The sequence below is a fragment of the Thunnus albacares genome, chromosome 18 (assembly GCF_914725855.1).
Source record: "Thunnus albacares chromosome 18, fThuAlb1.1, whole genome shotgun sequence".
Taxonomy (NCBI): domain Eukaryota; kingdom Metazoa; phylum Chordata; class Actinopteri; order Scombriformes; family Scombridae; genus Thunnus; species Thunnus albacares.
This window is the reverse complement of record NC_058123.1, coordinates 3,294,591-3,311,703: the sequence shown is the minus strand read 5'-3', so window position 1 is coordinate 3,311,703 and position 17,113 is coordinate 3,294,591. Positions and strand designations below refer to the sequence as shown.

The 17,113-nt window shown below is 35.5% G+C and overlaps 2 protein-coding genes and 1 pseudogene across 2 annotated transcripts in view; 2 read left to right on the top strand and 1 right to left on the bottom strand.

Moving 5' to 3' along the window:
* LOC122968041 (oocyte zinc finger protein XlCOF6-like) overlaps positions 1-17,113 on the bottom strand; it is an 813,118-nt gene that overhangs the window by 120,565 nt on the left and 675,440 nt on the right. The window lies entirely within an intron of this gene.
* On the top strand, positions 7,309-9,940 carry LOC122968954 (proteinase-activated receptor 2-like). The gene is made up of 2 exons (XM_044334501.1): positions 7,309-7,324; positions 8,636-9,940. The coding sequence occupies exons 1-2, from the start codon at positions 7,309-7,311 to the stop codon at positions 9,712-9,714; spliced, it is 1,095 nt and encodes a 364-aa protein (XP_044190436.1). The 3' UTR covers positions 9,715-9,940.
* The window catches only part of LOC122968950, a 104,182-nt pseudogene continuing 94,377 nt past the window's right edge, over positions 7,309-17,113 (top strand).

Genomic DNA, 17,113 nt, shown 5'->3' with positions numbered 1-17,113 from the left:
ATATTTTCTGGGGTCGCGGACACAGACGTTGTATGTTTAATCCTACCGTATAAACCTGGAATCTGTGAGTAACAGCTGACCTCTTTATATACAGTCAGTGGTGTAGATGGGTAGCAGAACACAGAACATTATTTACCGTTAGATCCTTGCCGATCCTGTTAATGAAGTTACTGCTACTGTGCCAGGTGCGTGAATGCGCACATCACTAATGTATCGTTTCAGCTGCTGTGTGATGCTGCAGGTATTTGATAAAGTCAAAGGAAAGAATCTGACGCACAGCCAACTGTAGACAACAAACATCAGTACAGATGTTTTTGCAACATCCCGGATTACATTCAATGACACCTGAACGACATTAATGTACAATTCAGTCTCATTAAAAGCTGTATAAAAACTATTCTGACGGACATTTCAGTAGATTATGCTATAGATGCGAAGTAAAAGAAGCAAAATACATGGCAGTTGATTTGTGATGTTGGAGAGCTCTGTGTGCGCACATTTGCTGACTAAGACACACAAACTGTGTCTTTGTCTCTCATTTTTCTCAATTTTCATTACGTAACAATCTCTGTGCTGACATGTGGAGAGAAGCGTGAAACACTGGAAACCGCTCCGCTCATTGTAAAAGTAACTTTACTACCTGTAACGCGTCCACGACCTGTAAGCATCTTGTTGTGCAGCAACATATTTCTCTTCCACTTTGTTACATTAATAACAGTTTTGAGGAGATGAAACATGCGGGGAAAGGCTCAAAACACTTGGGGCTGAAGCAGTGGTGGCTCCCGGGACCTACAGGACGGCCCCAAAGCTTTGGCACCGCATCACAGCTGTTGTGTTCACTTTTGCTGTTGACATGAACAGAAATGAGACGCAGGATTGTGATTCAGAGAAACTTGTAGCATTCAGTGCCTAGTGCATGAAGTAGTGTGATAGTCACATAGTGCAAAGAAAAGAAACTGATCTTTTTTAATCTTAATTTATTTCTTGGTATTTTACCAATTTTGTTCTGTCCTACTTTAACCTGTTAATTAAAGTTCAAATTATGGGATGGTACCAGTGAGGCTACAGTACGTTTCTGCACATTATATTTAGTTATATTGCTTTACTCTGTATTGATTAAAATGGAAAAATAGAAGAAAACAAACAGTATGCTTGTGAGGAAGCTCTAGTTCCCTGCTATGAGTATGTGCTGGATTTGTTCACGTGGAACTCGCTGCAGGTGAAGAATCACGCAGATGTCTTGAATTTGTATGGATTTATTGTCACCACCACAACCACAATCCTTATACAAGTGTCTGATGACTCAGTGGTTCTGTGTAAATGAACATAATAAATCAGAATAAACATGTCAGATATCCGTATGAAAGTATAACAGGCTAATGTAGAAATAATACACTATATTACTTTCTGAATGTATAAATTTCAACTATACAAGATAATACAACTGGCAAACAGCTGATAAATAATGTGGCCATGTATTAAACAGGCATAGCTGAGGCTGAAGCAGTATATTCCCTCTAACAGTGGGTTAATGTACATCAGCAGTGCAACACTTCCATCTAATGGCCAGTAGTAGACATGCATGACATCAATCCGGGGGCTAAACGAGCTGCTACTGCTGTTAAATGGGGCCTTTTGGACAATGCTTGTTTATTTGGCGTGAACCACATCTCCTGTCCTGTACCTCTTACACCTCTGCTGATATTGCCACAAAGCTACAGCCAGTTTAGATGGAAATGGATGCTTGAATAAAGCAAAAGAATCTACAAAATCCCTGTTTGTAATGTGTGTATATACATGTTATACTGCATAGTAGTAGTATACACTCCTTTATTACATGCGTGTAAATTTCTTTCTCTTTTGTTATTTCAGGTGAATATGAACCGAGTGAGTGACTACAAATAAATTCTACTAATATATAACATTCAGTTGTAATTCTAATGTTTACAATGTCTACTTCTACCATCAGCTGTGCTTTACCATGTGCTATACCTTCACCTCAGCCTCCCTTTACCTCAAGCTCACTTTCCACTGTCTGATCTATTCATGTTTGTAGCAGCGCCAAAGTCAACATCTTATCCAAAATTAGATGAAATTAACACAGAATTTAAATGGAAATTATGTACTCTTTGGGAAATGTTAAATGGGGCCTTTTGGACAATGCTTGTTTATTTGGCGTGAACCACATCTCCTGTCCTGTACCTCTTACACCTCTGCTGATATTGCTGCAAAGCTACAACCAGTTTAGATGGAAATGGATGCTTTAATAAAACAAAACAAAGAACCTACAAAATCCCTGTTTGTAATGTGTGTATATACATGTTATTCTGCATAGTAGTAGTATACACTCCTTTATTACATGTGTGTAAATTTCTTTGTCTTTTGTTATTCTGGGTCAAGGTCCACGAGGTGAAAAACGTCGTGCACCTGCATCAGGTAAGTGACTGAAAATAAATTCTCCTAATATATAACATTCAGTTGTAATTCTAATGTTTACAATGTCTACTTCTACCATCAGCTGTGCTTCACCATGTACTATACCTTCACCTCAGCCTCCCTTTACTTCAAAATCACTTTTCACTGTCTGATCTACTCATGTTTGTTGCAGCATCAAAGTCAACATCTTATCCAAAATGAGATGAAACGAACACAGAATTCAAATGGAAATTATGTACTCTTTGCACAAAAAGTGACATAAGTGTGTTTTGTCAATTTCACTAACTTGGATACCCAAGTTTTGGGAAATTGCAGTAGTTTCACCATCAAAAAGAAAAGAAAAAAAGAAATATGTCTAACTCCACCAACTACACACAAATAAAGTATAGGAGGAAAAAATTACTACATTATAATCAGGTCAGAACTATATTGAATTATTGCCATATACACTAACATGTGGTATTTACGAAAGGCTGTCAGGATGTGGATGTAAATTTTTTTATGACAAAATATAATGTGCAATTTTATTTGAAAAGAAAATGTTTTCTAAGCAGTATGAAACTCAAACCTCTCGCACCACAATCAACCTCTTGCCAAATATTATTCAATATTTAAGCCCTACATTTATGCAACTGATTTGCAATAACTATTTTCATTCACTTATAACATTCAGTGCTAATGCATGAAGTAGTGTGATGTTCATATAGTGCAAAGAAAAGAAACTGATCTTTTATAATCTTAATTTATTTCTTGGAATTTTCCCAATTTATTTTTGTCTTATTTTAACCAGTTCATTAAAGTTTAGATTATGGGATGGTCCCAGTGATGATATGGTACATAATGTTTCTGCTCATTACATTTAGTTATATTGCTTCAATCTGTATTCATTTTAATGGAAAAATTGCGGGGAAAAAAACCTACACTGCTTTTTAATTTGGTATGAACCACATCTCCTGTCATGTACCTCTTACACCTCCGCTCATATGGCTGTGAAGTTATTCTGCATAGTAGTAGTATACCCACCTTTATGTGTGTAAATCTCTTTATCTTTTGTTATTCCAGGTCAAGGTCTACCAGAGGTACTAAGTGAGTGACCGCAAATAAATTCTACTAATATATAACATTCAGTTGTAATTCTAATGTTTACAATGTCTACTTCTACCATCAGCTGTGCTTCACCATGTACTATACCTTCACCTCAGCCTCCCTTTACTTCAAAATCACTTTTCACTGTCTGATCTATTCATGTTTGTTGCAGCATCGAAGTAAACATCTTATCCAAAAATAGATGAAATGATCAGAAAATTCAAATGGAAATTATGTACTCTTTGCACAAAAAATGGCATGAGTGTGTTTCCTCAATTTCACTAACTTGGATACCCAAGATTTGGGAAATTGCAGTAGTTTCATCACCAAAAAGAAAAGAAAAAAAGAAATATGTCAAACTCCACCAACTGCACACGAATAAACTATAGGAGGAAAAAATTACTACATTATAATCGGGTCAGAACTATATTGAATTATTGCCATATACACTAACATGTGGTATTTACGAAAGGCTGTCAGGATGTGGATGTAAATTTTTTTATGACAAAATATAATGTGCAATTTTATTTGAAAAGAAAATGTTTTCTAAGCAGTTTGAAACTCAAACCTCTCGCACCACAATCAACCTCTTGCCAAATATTATTCAATATTTAAGCCCTACATTTATGCAACTAATTTGCAATAACTATTTTCATTCACTTGTAACATTCAGTGCCAATTCATGAAGTAGTGTGATGTTCATATAGTGCAAAGAAAAGAAACTGATCTTTTATAATCTTAATTTATTTCTTGGAATTTTCCCAATTTATTTTTGTCTTATTTTAACCAGTTCATTAAATTTTAGATTATGGGATGGTCCCAGTGATGATATGGTACATAATGTTTCTGCTCATTACATTTAGTTATATTGCTTCAATCTGTATTCATTTTAATGGAAAAATTGTGGGGAAAAAAACCTACACTGTGCTTGTTTATTTGGTATGAACCACATCTCCTGTCCTGTACCTCTTACACCTCTGCTGATATTGCTGCAAAGCTACAACCAGTTTAGATGGAAATGGATGCTTTAATAAAACAAAACAAAGAACCTACAAAATCCCTGTTTGTAATGTGTGTATATTTAAATTATTCTGCATAGTAGTAGTATACACTCCTTTATTACATGTGTGTAAATTTCTTTGTCTTGTCTGTTATTATGGGTCAAGATCTAACAGGTAGCAGAGGTATACCAGGTGAGTGACTAAAAATAAATTCTCCTAATATATAACATTCAGTTGTAATTTTAATGTTTACAATGTCTACTTCTACCATCAGCTGTGATTTACCATGTACTATACCTTCACCTCAGCCTCCCTTTACTTCAAAATCACTTTTCACTGTCTGATGTATTCATGTTTGTTGCAGCATCGAAGTCAACATCTTATCCAAAATTAGATGAAATGATCAGAAAATTCAAATGGAAATTATGTACTCTTTGCACAAAAAATGGCATTTTTATTTTGTGGAATTTTCCCAATTTCTTTTTATCCTATTTTAACCAGTTAATTAAAGTTCAGATTATGAGATGATCCCAGTGAGGCTGCAGCACATGATGTTTCTGCGCATTACATTTAGTTATATTGCTTTACTCTGTATTCATTCAAATGTAAAACTAGAGTGGAAAAAACATTATACTTGTTTATACAACGTAAACCACATCTCCTGTCCTGTACCTCTTACACCTCTGCTGATATTGCTGCAAAGCTACAACCAGTTTAGATGGAAATGGATGCTTTAATAAAACAAATCAAAGAACCTACAAAATCCCTGTTTGTAATGTGTGTATGTTATTCTGCATAGTAGTAGTATACACTCCTTTATTACATGGGTGTAAATTTCTTTGTCTTTTGTTATTCTAGGTCAAGGTCCACCACGTGAGTGACTGTAAAATAAATTCTACTAACATATAACATTCAGCTGTAATTCTACTGCTTACAATGTCTACTTCTACCATCAGCTGTGCTTTACCATGTACTATACCTTCACCTCAGCCTCCCTTTACCTCAAACTCACTTTTAACTGTCTCATCTCTTCATGTTTGTTGCAGCACCAAAGTCAACATCTTATCCAAAATGAGATGAAACGAACACAGAATTCAAATGGAAATTATGTACTCTTTGCACAAAAAGTGACATAAGTGTGTTTTGTCAATTTCACTAACTTGGATACCCAAGTTTTGGGAAATTGCAGTAGTTTCATCACCAAAAAGAAAAGAAAAAAAGAAATATGTCAAACTCCACCAACTACACACAAATAAAGTATAGGAGGAAAAAATTACTACATTATAATCAGGTCAGAACTATATTGAATTATTGCCATATACACTAACATGTGGTATTTATGAAAGGCTGTCAGGATGTGGATGTAAATTTTTTTATGACAAAATATACTATAAATATACTATACTATACTATATTGAATTATTGTCACATACGCTAACATGTGGTGTTCATGTATGGCTTTTACGGTGTATATATATATATAGTCATTTATGTACGAAACATATAATATGAAATTTTATTTGAAAAGAAAATGTTTTCTAAGCAGTATGAAACTCAAACCTCTCGCACCACAATCAACCTCTTGCCAAATATTATTCAATATTTAAGCCCTACATTTATGCAACTGATTTGCAATAACTATTTTCATTCACTTATAACATTCAGTGCCAATGCATGAAGTAGTGTGATGTTCATATAGTGCAAAGAAAAGAAACTGATCTTTTATAATCTTAATTTATTTCTTGGAATTTTCCCAATTTATTTTTGTCTTATTTTAACCAGTTCATTAAAGTTTAGATTATGGGATGGTCCCAGTGATGATATGGTACATAATGTTTCTGCTCATTACATTTAGTTATATTGCTTCAATCTGTATTCATTTTAATGGAAAAATTGCGGGGAAAAAAACCTACACTGCTTTTTAATTTGGTATGAACCACATCTCCTGTCATGTACCTCTTACACCTCCGCTCATATGGCTGTGAAGTTATTCTGCATAGTAGTAGTATACCCCCCTTTATGTGTGTAAATCTCTTTATCTTTTGTTATTCCAGGTCAAGGTCTAACAGATGTACTAAGTGAGTGACCGCAAATAAATTCTACTAATATATAACATTCAGTTGTAATTCTAATGTTTACAATGTCTACTTCTACCATCAGCTGTGCTTCACCATGTACTATACCTTCACCTCAGCCTCCCTTTACTTCAAAATCACTTTTCACTGTCTGATCTATTCATGTTTGTTGCAGCATCGAAGTAAACATCTTATCCAAAAATAGATGAAATGATCAGAAAATTCAAATGGAAATTATGTACTCTTTGCACAAAAAATGGCATTTTTATTTTGTGGAATTTTCCCAATTTCTTTTTATCCTATTTTAACCAGTTAATTAAAGTTCAGATTATGAGATGATCCCAGTGAGGCTGCAGCACATGATGTTTCTGCGCATTACACTTAGTTATATTGCTTTACTCTGTATTCATTCAAATGTAAAACTAGAGTGGAAAAAACATTATACTTGTTTATACAACGTGAACCACATCTCCTGTCCTGTACCTCTTACACCTCTGCTGATATTGCTGCAAAGCTACAACCAGTTTAGATGGAAATGGATGCTTTAATAAAAAAAATCAAAGAACCTACAAAATCCCTGTTTGTAATGTGTGTATATACATGTTATTCTGCATAGTAGTAGTATACACTCCTTTATTACATGCATGTAAATTTCTTTGTCTTTTGTTATTCTAGGTCTCGATGCACGAGGTAAAAATGGTGCACGAGATATGGCAGGTCAACCAGGTGAGTGACTACAAATAAATTCTCCTAATATATAACATTCAGTTATAAATCTAATGTTTACAATGTCTACTTCTACCATCAGCTGTGCTTTACCATGTACTATACCTTCACCTCAGCCTCCCTTTACCTCAAACTCACTTTTCACTGTCTCATCTCTTCATGTTTGTTGCAGCACCAAAGTCAACATCTTATTCAAAATGAGATGAAACGAAGACAGAATTCAAATGGAAATTATGTACTCGTTGCACAAAAAGTGACATAAGTGTGTTTTGTCAATTTCACTAACTTGGATACCCAAGTTTTGGGAAATACTTTCCACTCATATCTTGGGATGTTTCATATGTTTCACTCTGCAGATTCTCGTTTCTCACTCTGCATTAAATGTTTTGTCAGAGTGATTATTATTTGGGGCGCTTTAACTACGCGTTCAACCTCTCTCATGACTCTATGTGCCTTTTTTCTGCCTCTTTCCCAGTCGATGATCATGGAGGCTGCGCTGGAAATTAGAAATGTAAATTTTGACAGCATTTTGCGTGCAAATTCAGGAGGCTCATCTCTGCCCAGTTACCACAATTGCAGTCAAATCAAGCACACCTGCAATGCAGTCGACCCATAATAAACTGATATAACAGCTCCATGAGTCGCATGTTTTACCTTCAAGACTCGTATTTTACTGCTGTTGTTCATGGTTTGTGATGTGAAAACATCAGAGAAATTAAAAGTTTGCATCCTGGTATTAGTTCAGTTATAAAATCCAAACGCACCGCAGAGGAAACACAGTCAGTCTGCGCCTCGCTGCTGTTCTCTGTGTCCATCATCTCATGCTGACTCATTTTAAAAGAGCAACGGCCAATGGTGAAACTTCATCACTCGACTGGCCAACCAATGGTGAAACTTCATTACTCACTCAGACACTCCCTCACTTACGGACAACCGCGGTTATACGGCTGATCTGTGGCTGATCCAGCCAAAAAGTACATTAGGGCCTATATTCTACATTAACATACGTTTAATATAGGCCCTGTTAGTTTGATGTTTTGGTCTTGATTGCCTTTATAGGCTGGATAGGAATTACTTTGATCAAAATATATAATAAAGTTATATGTAAAATGGATGTTGTTGTAATGCTGCTGACTAAAGCTCAGAGGACTATTATTACAAGTAGGAAACAGATCAAAATGCTCACAGCTGAAAGTAACAGAGTGCAGCTCACATTTGAGTTTCAGATGTAGTCAAATTATAGTTTGTTCCTACATGTAAACCTGCATACTTCTGCTTTTCACATGTTTTCATATTGTCACTTCACAACAGAAGAAGACGACCGTGGTGTAGAGAGACAAGATGGGGAATACATCATCTCCCAAGACAAAGAAATCCTGAGCAGTCATCTTACAACTGTCTTCCTTCCAATCATCTACATCATTGTGTTTGTTGTGGGGCTGCCCACCAACGCCATGGCAATATGGGTATTCCTCTTCAGGATCAAGAAAAAACGCCTGTCATCAATCTACATGGCAAACCTGGCTCTGGCTGACTTGCTCTTTGTCATCTGGGTCCCCCTGAAGATATCATACCACTTCAACGGCAACAACTGGATCTACGGAGAAGGGCTATGCAAAGTGCTGGTGGCGTTTTTCTACGGCAACATGTACTGTTCCATCGCCTTTATTACCTGCATAAGTGTCCAGCGTTACTGGGCAGTGGTCCACCCACTGTCCGAGCAGCAGAGGGACAACCGCATACCTGTTGCCGTCTCCATCACAGTCTGGGTGGTGGTCTGGCTTTTCACCATCCCTCTCTACCTGTATGACCAACAGGTCAGAGTAACAAACTATCAATCAATCAATCAATCAATCAATCCACAAATCCTTACCTGCCATGATGTCACCAGGCAAAGTCAGGTGAAAATAGCAGCTGGCTACTTCCTGACAATGGGAACTCTGGGATTTGTTGTTCCCACTATTGTGTGCATCATATCCTACATCCTCATGCTCAAAGCTCTCAGGAACAGCATGAAAAATGTTGCCATCACCAAGAAGCGACGGAAGGCTGTGGTCTTGATGATCACAGTGTTGGTTATGTTTTTAGTGTGCTTCACCCCCAGTAACATCATGCTGCTGGTACACTATATCCTCCTGTTGGGCGGGGCCGACAACCACCTGTATGAATTTTACATCACCACCCTGTGCCTGGCTAGTCTCAACAGCTGCATTGACCCTTTTGTTTACTACTTTATCTCCAAGGACTTCAGGGATCATGTGAAGAACACGTTCCTCTGCAGGAGTGAGAGAACAGTGAAGAGGATGAAGGTTTCCTTCAGGGCTCCGAAAAACTCACAAGAGCAAAACACCACGCCTAAGTCAGGAAACACACAGAGCGCTGAATGCTAGTGGATTAATCATTATTAAGCTGTTTTATTCCTGATCATTATCTACCTTCAGATATCGTTTTTCAGTAACACTTAATTTACAGGTCTCTTCATTTGTATAGTAAAATAAAATAAAGTGTTACCTTTTTTTTCTTATTCTACTGTGACTTCTTCCACCTCAGGTTTGGTTCAGTACATGTAAGGAAATTTAGGAGTCATCTTTGGCAATGACCCCCTGTTTCAGAGCTTTGAACTGTCTAAATTATTGCTTATATTGTTTTAATACATTTAATTATCTTTATATCTTTTATGATACACTTGTTTTATGCACTTTCCTTGATGCAGTTTGCTTTGATGATGCAGGGTATGAATGATTGCCTTTATGAAGTTTTAATGGGTCTAATCTTTTATTCCATGTTGTAATTTGATGAATTTTCTGTCAATGTTTGATGTGCCAGAATTGAGACCCAAACCTAAAATGTGCAAAATTTAGCAGGTTTTATAATGTAGGATACAAGTTTGTCTGTGTTTTTTAAAGTAATACTTTTTGCTTGTATATCTACATTTTAGTTTATCAATAAAAGTAATTGTCTAACTAGCAGTTTCCTGACTCTGTGGACGGGTCGACATGGGAAAGGTCAATCCAGGTTTTTCTCATTTTCAAAACAATTCTGATATTTTAACCTTTGCTCACAATCCAGGGTTGTGTTCATCTAAAATTCCCCTCAAAGACAAAATTTCATCCCAATTATTTATTCTGTGTGTAGAAGATTTTTCATACCTCTCAGGGCCTGGCATAATGTCAGAAATGTCTCTTTCTTTGTCCAACTGTAAAAATATCAATTAATTTTGTTGCCATTTTGTGAAAACACACATCATCCACCCTTCTTTGTGTTTTCTTCTTTTCTTTTGAAATGGCATTTTAACACCGTAATTGTTCACTTCAGATTTCACAAAGCACGTAATAAAAGGAAACTGCAGTTTTCAACATATTAAACATGCAGTTGGAGTTTGTGCTTCCTGTTTGGGACAAAAGTAAGAAAATAAAACTTTCTCCAAAGTAAAAATAATCTTTACAAATTGAACCAGTTTTTACATATTTTATACTTTTATGAAATTGTCGTGTGTTTAGACTCAACCCAAAGTCACATCTCCAGCTTGTCCAGAATGCAGCTGTTCAGATTATTAGAGGAGTAGAAAGACGTGGTCACATCACTCAGTTGCATATTTACCTTAGTTACTAGATTGCTTCAGAGCTGTTTTTTTTAAGATTTAACTGATCATCTTACATGATGAGGACAGTTTTGAAGTCAACAGGAAATTAGAGGGATTGACATGAACTTGACCTTCATTGTAACGTCACGTATCAGTAGTTGCACAAAAAAATAAACAGGATGTGGCAAACTTTGTACAGACCAGAGACATTTAGACTGATGAAGTGCGTTTGTCCACTCAATTTATATTAATCCATTGAATCTAATTAATCCGGAATATTGAGTTGTTGATTTTTTTGTTTGTTTGTTTTTAGATTTTGTGTGTGTGTATTTTTAAGGTGTATTATATATATTTATCTGACCAAGACTCAAAAACCCAAATACATAAGAAATATATATATATGAAAACTAGCAAATATTCACATATGAGAATCTGGTAACAGATAATTAATATATATTTACTTTTGGTGAAGTAATAGTTTGAATGCATGGCTTTTGCTTGTAATAGAGTATTTTATGCTGCGTTACTGTCACTTCTAAAATTCAATGCATAATCTAAATAGAAGGACAATAATCACCAAAGTCCATAAATGAAAGCTGCACACCAAAAAAAAATCACACACGCTGGTCATTTAAACATAAAATAATATCTTCTGACAATATATAAGTTATTGTTTGATATTATATCAGTGGAGGCGTAGAAATGTCATTGATTAGCGGGTTTTGAATGTTTCCATATAATGTTCCTGTAGTGCAGATGAAGAGAAATGCGTGTTCTAGTTATCAATGACTGAAGGAAGATGAACTCATGAGTGATATTATTATCATATTACCGAAATCAACCCGAGCTGTGTCTCGGTTGGTTAGATGCGGTCAGCTGACTCAGTGACATCAACTAGTGTCCAAATCATCTATTTGAAGAGGGGATGACAGTTCAAACAGTGAAGCAGTAACACCATCGGACATTACATTACATTTTATTTTAACCCGCTCTTGCAGCCATGACTTTAAAGACTCGATGGTCTCACCTGTTTCTCCTTCTGTGTTGCGTCCAGACTTGTCTTTGTCAGTCAGGTAAGATATTGCTTTGTTTTTTTCCATCACTAATGTTTTATGCTGTCATGAAAACATTAAGCTCAGGTAGATTTAAAATCCAAAAAGACTTGGTCATAACCTAGTAGCCGATATGGCTGGACCGTGTATGGACAATGTGTGAAACTGTGGACAATTTGTTACAGAGATAGTCAGTGTCAGGGGCGCCGGATTCATTTCAGAAGTGCGGGGGGACCGCGGACGCCACACGGTTCCATTCATATATTTTCTGAGGTCGCGGACACAGATATTGTATATTTATGTATATGCTTTATTACAAACAATCCTACCGTATAAACCTGGAATCTGTGTGTAACAGCTGACCTCTTTATATACAGTCAATGGTGTAGATGGGTAACAGAACACAGAACATTATTTACCGTTAGATCCTTGCCGATCCTGTTAATGAAGTTACTGCTGCTGTGCCACGTGCGTGAATGCGCACATCACTAATGTATCGTTTCAGTTGCTGTGTGATGCTGCAGGTATTTAATAAAGTAAAAAGGAAAGAATCTGACGCACAGCCAACTGTGGACAACAAACATCATTACTGATGTTTTTGCAACATCCCGGATTACATTCAGTGACACGTGACTTTTCATTGTCTGATCTATTCATATTGGTAGCAGCACCAAAGTCAACATCTTATCCAAATTTACATGAAATGATCAGAAAATTCGAATGGAAATGATGTAGTCTTTGCAGAAAAAGTAGCAACATTTTGTTGCTGTTTTTTTCAATTTCACTCCCAAGTTCTGAGAAATTGTAGTAATTCTAATACAAAAAAACAACACGTCTAATTCCACCAACTACACACACAGGTCAGAACTATATAGAATTATTGCCATATGCACTAACATGTGGTATTCACGCAACGCTTTCAGGGTGTATATGTACATTTTTATGACAAAATATAATGCGAAATTTTGTTTGAAAATAAAATGTTTTCTAAGCAGAATGAAACTCAAACCTCTCGCACCACAATCAACCTCTTGCCAAATATTATTCACTATTTAAGCCCTACATTTATGCCTGATTTTTGTGATATTACGTAAGTGAAAAAAGGCAGTCCTTGAAATTTGATTTATGTGGGAGTTAAAGGACATATCCTGATCAAAGATAACTCCCAGATTCCTTACGGTGGTGCTGGAGGCCAGGGTAATGCCATCCAGAGTAGCTATATCATTAGATAATGTGTTTCTAAGGTGTTTAGGGCCAAGCACAATAACTTCAGTTTTATCTGAATTTAGTAGTAGAAAATTGCAGGTCATCCAGGTCTTTATGTCGTTAAGGCATGCTTGGAGTTTGTTTAACTGATTGGGTTCATCTGGCTTCATTGATAAATATAATTGGGTGTCATCTGCATAACAATGAAAATTTATGGAGTGTTATGCAACTAATTTGCAATAACTATTTTCATTCACTTGTAACATTCAGTGCTAATGCATGAAGTAGTGTGATGTTCATATAGTGCAAAGAAAAGAAACTGATCTTTTATAATCTTAATTTATTTCTTGGAATTTTCCCAATTTATTTTTGTCCTATTTTAACCAGTTCATTAAAGTTTAGATTATGGGATGGTCCCAGTGATGATATGGTACATAATGTTTCTGCGCATTACATTTAGTTATATTGCTTCAATCTGTATTCATTTTAATGGAAAAATTGTGGGGAAAAAAACCTACACTGTGCTTTTTTATTTGGTATGAACCACATCTCCTGTCCTGTACTTCTTACACCTCTGCTGATATTGCTGCAAAGCTACAACCAGTTTAGATGGAAATGGATGCTTTAATAAAGCAAAACAAAGAACCTACAAAATCCCTGTTTGTAATGTGTGTATATACATGTTATTCTGCATAGTAGTAGTATACACTCCTTTATTACATGTGTGTAAATTTCTTTGTCTTTTGTTATTCTAGGTCACGGTGCACCAGGTAAAGAAGGTGTACCAGGTGAGTGACTGAAAATAAATTCTCCTAATATATAACATTCAGTTGTAATTCTAATGTTTACAGTGTCTACTTCTACCATCAGCTGTGCTTTACCATGTACTATACCTTCACCTCAGCCTCCCTTTACTTCAAAATCACTTTTCACTGTCTGATCTATTCATGTTTGTTGCAGCATCGAAGTCTTCATCTTATCCAAAATTAGATGAAATGATCAGAAAATTCAAATGGAAATGATATACTCTTTGCACAAAAAATGGCATGAGTGTGTTTCCTCAATTTCACTAACTTGGATACCCAAGTTTTAGGAAATTGCAGTAGTTTCATCACCAAAAAGAAAAGAAAAAAAGAAATATGTCAAACTCCACCAACTGCACACGAATAAAGTATAGGAGGAAAAAATTACTACATTATAATCAGGTCAGGACTATATTGAATTATTGCCATATACACTGACATGTGGTATTTACGAAAGGCTGTCAGGATGTAGATGTACATTTTTTTATGACAAAATATAATGTGCAATTTTATTTGAAAAGAAAATGTTTTCTAAGCAGTATGAAACTCAAACCTCTCGCACCACAATCAACCTCTTGCCAAATATTATTCAATATTTAAACCCTACATTTATGCAACTGATTTGCAATAACTGTTTTCATTCACTTGTAACATTCAGTGCCAATTCATGAAGTAGTGTGATGTTCATATAGTGTAAAGAAAAGAAACTGATCTTTTATAGTCTTTATTTATTTTGTGAAATTTTCCCAATTTCTTTTTGTCCTATTTTAACCAGTTAATTAAAGTTTCTGCACATTACATTTAGTTATATTGCTTTACTCTGTATTCATTCAAATGTAAAGCTAGAGTGGAAAAAACATTATACTTGTTTATACGACGTGAACCACATCTCCTGTCCTGTACCTCTTACACCTCTGCTGATATTGCTGCAAAGCTACAACCAGTTTAGATGGAAATGGATGCTTTAATAAAACAAATCAAAGAACCTACAAAATCCCTGTTTGTAATGTGTGTATATACATGTTATTGTGCATAGTAGTAGTATATACTCCTTTATTACATGCGTGTAAATTTCTTTGTCTTTTGTTATTCTAGGTCGACGTACAAGAGTTAATGCACGTACACCAGGTGAGTGACTGAAAATAAATTCTCCTAATATATAACATTCAGTTGTAATTCTAATGTTTACAATGTCTACTTCTACCATCAGCCGTGCTTTACCATGTACTATACCTTCACCTCAGCCTCCCTTTACCTCAAACTCACTTTTCACTGTCTCATCTCTTCATGTTTGTTGCAGCACCAAAGTCAACATCTTATTCAAAATGAGATGAAACGAACATAGAATTCAAATGGAAATTATGTACTCTTTGCACAAAAGTGACATAAGTGTGTTTTCTCAATTTCACAATTTCTCAATTTCAATTTTAATGCTTTAATAAAACAAATCAAAGAACCTACAAAATCCCTGTTTGTAATGTGTGTATATACATGTTATTGTGCATAGTAGTCGTATACACTCCTTTATTACATGCGTGTAAATTTCTTTGTCTTTTGTTATTCTGGGTCAAGGTCCACCAGGTATAGAAGGTGTAACAGGTGAGTGACTGAAAATCAATTCTCCTAATATATAACATTCAGTTGTAATTCTAATGTTTACAATGTCTACTTCTACCATCAGCCGTGCTTTACCATGTACTATACCTTCACCTCAGCCTCCCTTTACCTCAAGCTCACTTTTCACTGTCTGATCTATTCATGTTTGTAGCAGCACCAAAGCCAACATCTTATCCAAAATTAGATGAATTGAAAACAGAATTCGAATGGAAATTTTATACTCTGCACAAAAAATGGCATGAGTGTGTTTCCTCAATTTCACTAACTTGGATACCCAAGTTTTGGGAAATTGCAGTAGTTTCATCACCAAAAACAAAAGAAAAAAAGAAATATGTCTAAGTAGTGTGATGTTCATATAGTGCAAAGAAAAGAAACTGATCTTTTATAATCTTTATTTTTTTTGTGGAATTTTCCCAATTTCTTTTTGTCCTATTTTAACCAGTTCATTAAAGTTCAGATTATGAGATGATCCCAGTGAGGCTGCAGCACATGATGTTTCTGCACATTACATTTAGTTATATTGCTTTATTCTGTATTCATTCAAATGTAAAACTAGAGTGGAAAAAACATTATACTTGTTTATACGACGTAAACCACATCTCCTGTCCTGTACCTCTTACACCTCTGCTGATATTGCTGCAAAGCTACAACCAGTTTAGATGGAAATGGATGCTTTAATAAAACAAATCAAAGAACCTACAAAATCCCTGTTTGTAATGTGTGTATGTTATTCTGCATAGTAGTAGTATACACTCCTTTATTACATGGGTGTAAATTTCTTTGTCTTTTGTTATTCTAGGTCAAGGTCCACCACGTGAGTGACTGTAAAATAAATTCTACTAACATATAACATTCAGCTGTAATTCTACTGCTTACAATGTCTACTTCTACCATCAGCTGTGCTTTACCATGTACTATACCTTCACCTCAGCCTCCCTTTACCTCAAACTCACTTTTAACTGTCTCATCTCTTCATGTTTGTTGCAGCACCAAAGTCAACATCTTATTCAAAATGAGATGAAACGAACATAGAATTCAAATGGAAATTATGTACTCTTTGCACAAAAAGTGACATAAGTGTGTTTTCTCAATTTCACTAACTTGGATACCCAAGTTTTGGGAAATTGCAGTAGTTTCACCACCAAAAAGAAAAGAAAAAAAAAAAGAAATATGTCAAACTCCACCAACTACACATGAATAAACTATAGGAGGAAAAAATTACTACATGATTATCAGGTCAGAACTGTTTTGAATTATTGCCATACACTAACATGTGGTATTGATGTATGGCTTTTAGGGTGTACATATATAGTTATTTATGTACGAATCATAATATGAAATTTTGTTGAAATTTGTCCACCTGCCAGGTACAATGAACAGTTCTCAAGTTATGCGAAGGACACTCCAACATACATGCATACAGGCATGGTCAGTGGTAGTGTCTATAATGTGCATTCCTGGATATTAAATGTTCATTTGCAATTTTCTGTAGTGGTCCCAGTAATATTTGCTGGTAAAGTGTCCTGAA